The sequence below is a fragment of the Nanorana parkeri genome, unplaced genomic scaffold (assembly GCF_000935625.1).
Source record: "Nanorana parkeri isolate BGI_ZX_2015 unplaced genomic scaffold, ASM93562v1 scaffold1384, whole genome shotgun sequence".
In the NCBI taxonomy this organism is placed as follows: domain Eukaryota; kingdom Metazoa; phylum Chordata; class Amphibia; order Anura; family Dicroglossidae; genus Nanorana; species Nanorana parkeri.
In genome coordinates this window covers 282,869-293,912 of record NW_017307652.1, presented here as the reverse complement: position 1 = coordinate 293,912, position 11,044 = coordinate 282,869, and the positions used below count along the sequence as shown (strand labels likewise).

The 11,044-nt window shown below is 42.2% G+C and overlaps 1 protein-coding gene across 4 annotated transcripts in view; it reads right to left on the bottom strand.

The window, feature by feature from the left end:
- Positions 1-11,044, bottom strand: part of SGCG (sarcoglycan gamma) — a 195,586-nt gene that overhangs the window by 29,992 nt on the left and 154,550 nt on the right. For all 4 annotated transcript variants that reach the window (XM_018569734.1, XM_018569735.1, XM_018569736.1 and 1 more), the window contains exon 5: positions 2,104-2,223. In XM_018569734.1, coding sequence (XP_018425236.1) covers positions 2,104-2,223 — 120 coding nt within the window. The remainder of the gene's footprint in view (positions 1-2,103; positions 2,224-11,044) is intronic.

The window sequence follows — 11,044 nt, the reverse complement described above, 5'->3', positions numbered from 1 at the left end:
TGTGACATTAACATTCTGGTTCTGGGTGACTGGAAAATTTTTGCCAAAAAAACACATAATTAGCTCTTTTTCTGCAAGCTTTGTAGAGTAATCCTACAAATTATTGATAACTGGGCAGATTGCAGTATATGCGCACAGCAACTAAATAGATATCAGCAGTTATGACTATGCCACCTTTACGCTCTATTTGCACCTGGGCATAGCGAAAATGCTCAAAGAGGTCCTTTCAATGAGGTTCTGAATGTGCGACAAACACAGTAAAAGTAGTGCATGTAGCAAAATTTCACACATGCTTTTCCACATTTTTTTCTTCTCTGTTTGTGCACGATTTAGCATGCGCAAACACAGAGGAAAAAACATGCATCTTCCTGGCCTTGTTTGGGGAGCCATTAATGCTAATATAAACAAATCACACACACACACACACCAAGGTCGCATGCATCAATCCGTTCGTTTATTGACGTCAGATACTAATGGCATCACAAGCATAAAGCAAAGTTTAGGAACCTATCATGGTCCCTTCATCAGACAAAAAGCAAAGTGACATTAATGCTGATGGTACAGCATGTGCGTTATGCATTTGTGGTGCATTTCATGAGTGCGCATCAAAGCACACATTTTTTTAACACGTTTGTTGTGGTACACGAAACACTCAGGTGTGAATGGGGACTTAGCTCACGGTCCTATCTTTATGGTAAAGATGTAGCTCTACAATAGACTAATGTATAAAACAGAAGAAACGGAAATGTTTTCAGGACTGCCTATAGCAAACATAAGATCCTTTCTTTAAAGTTGTATTAAAAGCTCAAACTTTTTTATAGTGATGAATCGAGATCAAATAATTATACATTGCCCAGCAAAGTTCTTTTTGACATTTTTGCCCAAGCACTTACAGTCATCATGTTTCCAAACAGCTCTAAATCTCTCTTAGCTCCGCTTCTCCGAACTTCCTGTTCAGTACAAGATCACAGGAGACAGAGCAGTCTCCAGCAGCTGTCCATCTACTAGCTTGGAGAAGAAAGGATGGGGAAGAAGGGAGGAGCAGAGGGGAGAGAAGTGTATTGCCTTGCTGTGCCTGTGTGCTTGTGGAAACACACACAGCTTACCAGCACACAAGGGTCGTCTATAGGACCCGGCAAGGGAAAGGAGCCACCCTAAAACATGATATCAAGGCCAGTGCTCAGGGGACCAGCTGATTCTGCAGGAAACAAACTTTTAAACATCAATGAGCAGCATTCATTGTAAGTGATTTACATCTGCATTTTGAAATAGCTTAAAACATTTTTCCTTTAATATGACTTTACATTTCTAAAGTGCAATAAAAAGGCTTGTCGTTGTATTTTCCTTTTCTCCTATTTTAGAGATCTTTTAATCTGCCCATGAGGGCTCAATATTCTATAATTTAGGCTGTTTTGCGGATAACTGTGTATAATGAGAAAGTGACCCCTTGTTCCGCCTGCTCTGATTTTTAATACTCCACATATACTGTTGCCCGATGCTGAGGTGGGGAGCCTTTGCAGAGGACAGCACTTCAGCGTTGGGCCCCTATTATTCAGCTTTGGGCACCAGCTGCTTGCCACCGACAAGTGCAGCCTCCCGTCTACTATGCTGTCAGAAGCTACATACAGCATGCGCTGATTACTACTTAAACCGGCACGCTGTGTGCAGCTTCTGAGAAGATACACTATTAGCGTAGCGGGAGTGATGCAAAATGCGCAGCCGACTTCCTCGCTATGCTAATAGCGTATCTTCTCAGAAGCTCCACACAGCGCGCCAGTTTAAGTAGTAACCAGCACATGCTGTATGCAGCTTCTGTCGCAACTGCAGGGCGCAGATGCCATCCGCAATTAAATCAGCTCTCGGCGCCCATCGGTTGCGACATGCAATGAAAATTATTAGTGCCCCACCAGATCTGACTGTGGTATCTTATGTGCCCCCCCTATATATTGTTCCTAGAGTCGCCACTGACTGTATGTGATCCTTGTCCAATGTTTATTCGGATCTTCACAAGACTCTGAGCTTCAGAACCAGTCAGGCAGAGTGATTGCAGCCTGTCAGCTATTACAGTCCTATAGAGACAGACGTCTATTTCATATTACACACCTGTAACTCTCAGTTTGTCAGTCCCAACTAAAACTTCTTTGTCATCCACAGAGAAGAGCATTTTTCCTTTGTCTGAGTTTATCAGGAATTGCTGACCATGGGTTTCTACCACCTTTGGACCTGGAGAGAATAACACAAAATGAATGTCAATTAATATAGGTAATGCTTAAATGCAAATATTTGATCAAAGCATAATTTTATCGACTGTGTTGCATCTATTCTGCAGGTCCCTGTGTCTCTATGAATTCACTGAAGCACATTTCCATGTTGAAACCAACAGGGTTATTCACAAAGGGGTGAAGAGTTTGGAGAAGGCAGGAGAAGGGAACAATCTAGGACATATGTGTCAAACTCAAGGCCCAGGGGCCGAATCCGGCCCACCAGGCCATTTCCTAGACTCAGATCTAGGTATTAAGTTATTACTAAAACCAGTGATAATCGAAGGCAGAGGCAATTATGATAAAGATTAGATACATTTATATAGTCTTACAGGCCCTTTGAAGGCAACCATAATGTTGATGCGGCCCACATTTAAATTGAGTTTGACACCCCTGAGATTCTAGGACAACATAGCTGATTTGGAAAAAATCTCCAATTCAGCTCACTTTCCAGTTCAGCTATATTGTCCTAGATTGTTCACTTCTCCTGCTTTCTCCAAACTCTCCACCCTTCTGTGAATAGCCCTGTTTCAAGTATTGTGATTGCAGCAGAACCGCCGGCCAATAGAAAACTGCTGGGCGGAGCTAGCTGTCATTGCTAGCTCCTCACAAACATTTGCTATTTTTATTTTTCTACTTTTTAAACCATTTTTCTGTTCTGCTCGGTCTTTCTGTGGGAGAGAGCACGGCGGCTCGAACATGCTGAGCATGTTCGGCCGACCCAAAGCCACGCGAAGCCACCCGATGTACGGCTGATTTCAGCCGATATACGGCTGAAATCAGCCGTACCAGCCTGAAGTGAATAGCCGAACTGCGTTCGGCTCACTTTCCTTTAGGTCGGTCATTCACTCGGCTGCCTATGGCAGCTTAGTGAATAGACCCCTTGGTTGAGGAAGCTGAGTGTCTTTAAAGTATTATTAAAAACTCTCACCATTTTTTCAATAATGAATCCATACAAACAAATATATATTTCCCAGCAAAGTATTTCTTTACATTTTTTCCCAAGCACTTAGAGTCATCATGTTCCTGAACAGTTGGCTCCAACTCCCCTAACTCCACCTCCCTGAACTTCCTGCTTAGTACAGGATCACAACGGAAAGCACTGTCCCTAGCAGCTGCTCATCTACTATCTTGGAGAAGGGAAAAATAATGAGGGAGGAAGTAGAAGGAAGGAGAGGGGAAGAGAGCAAAGGAGAGGCTTGCCTTGCTGGGTCTGTGTGTTTGTTGAGACACACACATCTTACTAGCACACACAAAGATGGCTCCTAAGGACCCTGCAAGGGAACGGAGCCACCCTAAAACAGGATATCAGGACCAGTGCTCAGGGGACCAGCAGGAATCTAAAATGTTTAAACATCAAGGATCAGCATTTATTGTAAGTGATTTAATCAACATTTGAAATAGGTTAAAAAAAAACCTTTTGACTTTAATATCACTTTAATAGTGGAGTAACTGTACGTTTTAAAGGATGAGTTAACCAAAAATTACAATTTCAGTTACGTGTGGACACTGGTCAGCTGAACTGTTAACTGACTTCCTATAGCTTATCCACATATTTCACCTGCAATATTCACCTCTAAAATTGATGCTAAAATCAGGAACATTACTGATATGTGAAAACATGGATTCAGTTAAAAATATGTCACTTTGTTGCTAATGTTGCTATGACTATTGAACATTTTGTACATGAAAATCATGTCCCCCCTTAATCTCCTTACTTCCAAAGTAAACATGTTTAAATTTAGTAGCCTTGTCTCATAGCTTTGGTCCTCCATCCCCTTGATGAGTTTGGTTGCCCTCCCCTGGACTTTCTCCAGTTCAAGGAAATCCCCTCTGTGTACCGGTGCCCAAAACTGCACCGCATACTCCAAGTGGGGCCGATAACTGAAGTGTTATGCCCCTCCACAGCAGGGAAGGATCCTGACAATATTGTTGGGATCCACCATGGCTGCTAAATGACAACTGGCTTTTTCACTCTAGACCCAGAGATAGCTGTTCCTGCCCCCTGCCCTGTCTGTCCCTCTAACGAGTGCTTGAGGAACAGAGAGGAGGTAGGCGAATCACTGCAGGAAGCGGTAACTGGCAGCAGGGAAAAGAGACCGAGAGCTGAGCGATCAGCGATTACATGAGGGCTCAGTAGAGAGCCAGTGTGGGACAGCTGAGTGTATATTTTACTCTCCCTGCACTTTTCCTCTAAGGTTTTATTGCTGATTTCACATTCTGCTTGGACTTTAGAGGCTACATTTACTGTTATTACTTATACAGGCAGTCCCCGGGTTACAAACAAGATAGGGACTGTAGGTTTGTTCTTAAGTTGAATTTGTATGTAAGTTGGAACAGGTAAATTTTTTTTTTTGTTTTGGATAGCATAGGGAAGGGTTAACCCCCTGTAAAGTTTGTTTTGCTGTGTGTGCCCCTGTTCAGAAGATTTCACCTCACTTTCTGTCCCTGTGACAATTGGATTTTGAAAATGTTGGGTTGTTGTGGAAACCAGGATTGGTGATAAAACTTCAGTGGAAACACCTTTTTCCCATGGTCACTCTTACAGGAGTGAATTCCCCTTCCTAGGGGTACATTTTTCTTTCACTTCCTGTTGTCTCAAGGACAGGAAGTGCGATTAAATATTTCTAATGAGGATATAGACAGCAGTAAAAACCTCACAGTGACCCGGAAGAAGAGGGGGGCACCTCTCGTCTGCACGTCTAACAAGAGCCAACTTCCTGTAATGTACGTACAGTACTACGAACCAGACCCAAAAAGGTTTGCACTCCTCATCAGCATGAGCGCGGTAGCATTAAACTACCCCTGCTGTACAGTAATAGCCTGCGAGCATCCATTTGTAAGTAGGAGTCGGATGTAAGTCGGATGTATGTAACTTGGGGACTGCCTGTATCACTGATACACCAGGCATTTTGTAGTTTAAAGAGACACTGTCACCTTGCCTATGCAGGCTAGGTAAAAACATCTATGGAAAGGTTTCCTCCACCCAGACTCCCTTATGGCCACTTTACTAGTGATATCCTGCCCAGGGGCGTAACTGTAGATCATGGGCCCCATGGTAAAAATGTTTATGGAGTCCCTCAGCGACCTTCCTACTGTCAATGATATTAAAATTAGGCAGCTGTCTGAATTGTCTCCTCCAGTGCATCTGATGTCAGCTCTTCTTGATTGGAAGTGTTACAGGGGGTACAGGGTCAGTGTCAACAACAACTTCATCAATACTTAATGGGGCCCCAATCCATCCCCAAGCCCCAGAGCAGCTGCATGGGCTTCTGTGGATATTGTTACACTACTGATCCCGAAATTCCTTCCTCCTCCTTCCTCATGAGCTGTGCTAGCGACCAAGGGAAAGAAATCACTGCCCTGGTCATGTAACAGTGCTCAGGCCTAGCCTTTGGCTGCCAGATCTGAGCACTGTCACAGGGGAATCACATGCTCCTCCATACCCATAAGTATGTATTGGGATGACTGAAGAGGAGTGGCAGGGGACCGCCCGCAAAGAGTATATGGAGGTCGGGGGGGGGATCTTTTTCAGAGACACTGTCAAAGTTACAACAGGTTTTGTTTTTTTAAGTTTAAACCATATCAATTAAAGCTGACCACTGTAAGCATGCATGTTACAACATTATTGTTTACCCTAAACCCTGTAACGCCTGCTCCTCCATACCCACAAGTATGTATTGGGATGACTGAAGAGGAGGAAGGAGTGGCAGGGGAGCGCCCACAAAGAGTATATGGAGATCAGGAGGGGGATCTTTTTCAGAGACACTGTCAAAGTTACAACAGGTTTTGTTTTTTTAAGTTTAAACCATATCAATTAAAGCTGACCACTGTAAGCATGCATGTTAATACTTTATTGTTTACCCCAAACCCTGTAACTGACACTTTTGCTGGACAGCTTTGCCTGTTAAATGAAATGTGAAAATAATGTTTAATATAACTATGTTACAGGAGAGAAAACCAAACACTGCTGTGTTAATACTACTGACAGACTGCGACATCTCTGTCATTTTTTATTTTGCCCATAGTTCCACTTTAAGTGAAACAAGTAGAGTTGGAAGGCTTCAACGATATGAGAGGAATTGATCGTCTTTCCTGTTGGGGGCTACACTTGTGCTTTCATATTTTTTTTCTGTCACGGAGGCATCATAAACCTCAATAAAGCATTTCAATAAATATCTGTATCTATTTCTGTAATCTGAAAATTACAAGTTAATTTATACAATGTTGTTCCCTAAAGACACTGAAAGATACAAATCAACATAGGCGCAATGTTCATGGCAAGTAATAAGAATGAACGGCGTCATATACATTACCTGTAAGCTGCCTCATTTACAAGTCAATAATAAACCATATGCTAAATGAGTTTAAAATTTGATATTCAGGGTCCTTGTTTATTGTTATTGTGTTGTTGCCATGAATGCTAATGGGGATTCAGGTCTTTCTAAAAGCCTGACATGATTGCTTGATGGTGGTAAAATAAAAGTATAGTAACACATGCAAGCTCAATAAGTATATCATTAAAGTAAAGGATGTATTAATCCCTTTGAAATACTGTATATTATAAATAAATTGGTTTCACTCTCAATCAGCCACTTCACTCCGGCTCTAAGTGGAGAGAGAGAAGGTTAAAGCTTAATTGAATGTTCAGCTTAAATAAGCTAAATACATTCCAGGCTCATCCAAACAAAAGATGTTCAAAGTCATATATTTAATTTCTTTGGAAAGCAGCCAAAGCCTGGAAAAACAAATCTATCCCCATTCAGTATGCTGCAGCAAAGGACACTTGCTCACTTTGTGGAAGCAGTGGGCTCTCTGCAAAAGTCCCACACACCAACTGATGAGTCAAATAGCAAATATCACGCTTCCTTCTGAGCTGCCAGATCTCTACAAAGAAACCATTGACAGGGCTGTCCCTATAATGAGGCATCCTTAGGATATTGCCTCAGGCGGCATATTTGGGTCATCTGTCTATATGGCAGGCAGAGAGGCATGCAATGCTTGCAGTGTGCCTGCTATCCCCTTTCCGGCCATAGTATCCCAGATTGCTAAGAGCCGGGTGGGGAGATGTGTAAGGGCCATACACATCTCTGCAGCCAGCTCTTTTGACCTGGGACACCAGGTTGCCAGGAGCTGGGTGAGGAGATGATGCAGAGGCCCCCCAACAACCTCCCCCTTAGTGTGCATCACCAGCACCTGCAACCTCCACCACCTCAGATGGCAAAAAGAGCTAGGGACACCTCTGACCACTGCTTCCACAAGGAGAGTAAGAATCCTCCTCTGCAGCATTCTGGCAGGGAACAGACTTTTCTACTCAGGCTTTGGCTGCTTTGCAAAAAAAGCCTTTGGACTTTGAACATCTTGTGTGTGGATGCACCTTGAATGTATTCATCTGATGTAATCTGAAAATTCAGTTGGGCTTTATATTAGTGGAATAAGTCCATGTTATTCTCGTAGTACTGACTTGTCAAGGGCCCTCTGTGAAGTGTGGCCCTAACTCTAATCTATACGAGCCTCCATCTTGGAGCATATACAGCAAATTATGAATTGGAACACACTGCACTATCCAGAGAATTCCAATACTTCAGACTTTATTGAAATTCACAGCAAATCCAGTGTAACAGTGATAAAAAGTGTATAAAGCAACAAATGCCAGCACTGCACACCCCCAACCAGCTACAACCTCTCACATGTTTCACCCGTAGGCTTATTCATAGAGGTAACAAATACAGACCAGACCCAGTTTCATCTCACTTAAATGTGTTCAAAAAACTCCACCCTACACAGATGCAGGAAGCAATGCTCACTGATGGATTGGTTAACTTTAAACTGGCTGGTGAGTAAATGTTTTTATCTGACTAGGTTTAGCCTTTCGAGCTGAAACATGTGAGAGGTTGTAGCTGGTTGGGGGTGTGCAGTGCTGGCATTTGTTGCTTTATACACTTTTATTCACCGTTATACTGGATTTGCTGTGAATGTCAATAAAGTCTGAAGTATTGGAATTCTCTGGATAGTGCGGTCTGTTCGTATACTACTACATTCCAAGCTGGAGATGCACCTATTGGACCAGCACCTGGGGAGTCCTGATGGTGGCTAGGGAATTGGAGCGGTGACATTTCCTTTGGCTCCACAAAATTATGAATTGGGTTCTGGTTCACCATTCCTCCTTAAGGCCTCATTCACACTGCGTTAACTCGGGCCGTACAGGTTAGCACGGTGTAAAGGCCCGCATCGGGCCATTCCTGGGAGGGTCCGGCGCTGCATGTGATTGCACGCAGCAGCATGTTCTTCCCTACGGGAGGACGCAGCCGTACGCTGTCAAACACACACCCAAACTGCATATCCGTGCGGGTCCAGGTGTCTGTGCTCAGATGCAGACAGGATCCATCCTGTCTGCATCCAAGTAGGGACACACGGACCTACATGGATGTGCAGTTAGGGTGAGCGTATGGCTGTGTCCCCCCATAGGGAAGAACAGGCTGCTACACGCAACACCTGTCCCTCCCGCAAACAGCCTGATGCAGGCATGCACGCCACACAGACATGCATGGCCCGAGTTAACGCAGTGTGAATAAGGACTTAAGGCACGTGGACACACCAGAAGACCCGCACATCACAATGGCAGCTAAAGCCTCAGTGTGTCCCCACACCAAAGCCAACAAATGAAACAAATGGCATACGCACTCATCAATAATAACCATAACATGGAAGGGCTTTACACAGCACAAAAGCAAAAATTGTTGTGTGTAATATAAAAAAGAAAATGACACTGTCTAACTATTAGGGTAAAAACAGGAGTTGCACAATCTTTGCAAAATATGTGGAAGCCACACTGCTGCATCAAGGCCCCTCTGTGTAGTGTGGTCCTAACTCTCATCTATGAGAGCCTCCATCTTGGAACATATATAGCAACTAAAACCTCTAATAGTTCCCTGTGCACCTTACTTTAAAGCTAGTTATGAATTAATGATTAGTTAGTAGTTAGAGCTAACTACTAACTATATACAAACAACAACTGCAAGGAAAAATGTAAGGGAAGCAGGACAAAGCAAGGTCGAGAGGGAAGGCTGGATGGGTACAAGATGATACAGATCAGGCAGGTTTAAGATACAATTTGGAAATGGAGCACAGACAAAATAAAGAGGCAGTTAATAGTGAGAATGGTCTACATAGCCTCCGGCAGCCAGCATCAAAAAGAAGCCTGAGGTTGCCTGCCTGCCTGCCCTTCTACCTCTGGAACCCCTCATTGCAACAAACTAAAACTAAAAAATAAGAAATAATAATAGCACATACTTTACACAAGTCAAGCTCCACAGTTACAGCGGACAGAAAAATTCACATTTCTATACAGCGAATGTCTTCTGTGAAGTATCTGGAAGCATGTGCAAGAGAAAATACACTCCAAGAAAGAGGTGGGGAAGAAGCTCCAGTTCTGTCCAAAGAAACTCATTTATGAATGTGAGTCGAATGTATTAGTCCTTTAAATTATCAGATAGGGAATAAATATGCAAAATATAAGCAGACAAACCTACAACACAAGAATCTGTCTTGCCACATCAGCATTCTCTTAACTTTCATGAAACTATTCAGTCAGAACCTTTCATAATCAAAGTTAATAACTTTCCAGATAATTCAATAGACATTGTAATGCATCTCTTGTAATTGCCCCTGTATTAATTCACCAGTCCTAATGGACCAGCTCTATATTAATTAGAAAATAAGTGCAAAAAAAAACTTTTGTAGAGTAAAAATCTAACTCAGAAAGATGCACTGGGAATAGGAACAGGCTATTTGGAAAGATGGATTCTTAAAGACGCTCATTTAAAATTCAGAGACGGGAGAAGCCTAATGAGATTATGATGTTCATCATTAAGTCAAGTTTTCAAACCTGGCTTAAGGGCGTTTCGTTAAGAATTACCCTCTGTGCAGGCTTCATTAATCCCGTGCAATCATTTCCTATAGTATCTTAATGAACTCATGTGTACTTAAAGTATATTTGGTTAACCGAGTGCCCCTGTAAAAAGGAAATAATAATTTCCTCATTTAAGTGCAGATGTTATTTTAGATAATATGAGAGTATTTTGTAAAATAATCCGCACTCTCTAGACTATGTCATATGAAAATAAGGATTGAGCAGTGCGCTCCATTTGTTTTCATTAACCTAATGCTGGCTTGGTCAATTATGACTAATACAGTGTCTACCTAGCTGCTATGGGTAGCAAAACATTCCTGCTGTTGACATCATAGACTTAGAATGCCTTCAGTTTTACATTTAATAGGTTTCAGTGGTAAGATGTCCAAATACTAAATGATTAATTATTGTATTAAATGAGAAAAACCCTACGCCAAATGGCCTTTGCTGCCACTCTAAGTGCAGGATTAACAGGATTTAGATTCAATGGAAAAATATATATTTTTTTAATAATGCTTATCCACATACAGCACAGGGCGCTTGGGTTCCTATTACATTTTGGTTCTCAGTAATAATTCTTATTATTATCTAGTTTGTTTTTTTCTATGTTACATTAAAGCAACACATGAAAATATCCATAAGACGAGAACGAGGGACACCTTATATTACAAATTATGTAAGCAAAGAACACACCCCCTGCCACACCTCCAGTGAGGTGGATCGCAAAAAATATATAAACAATGAATGATTGGATAATTCCACAGGTGCTTCCTTTGCACTGCTTCTTTTCCTTTATACTGGCCTTGAAAATAACAAATATAATAATTGAGAGGTTGGATAATAGGTTAAGTGCAGTAAAACACTTTTGATA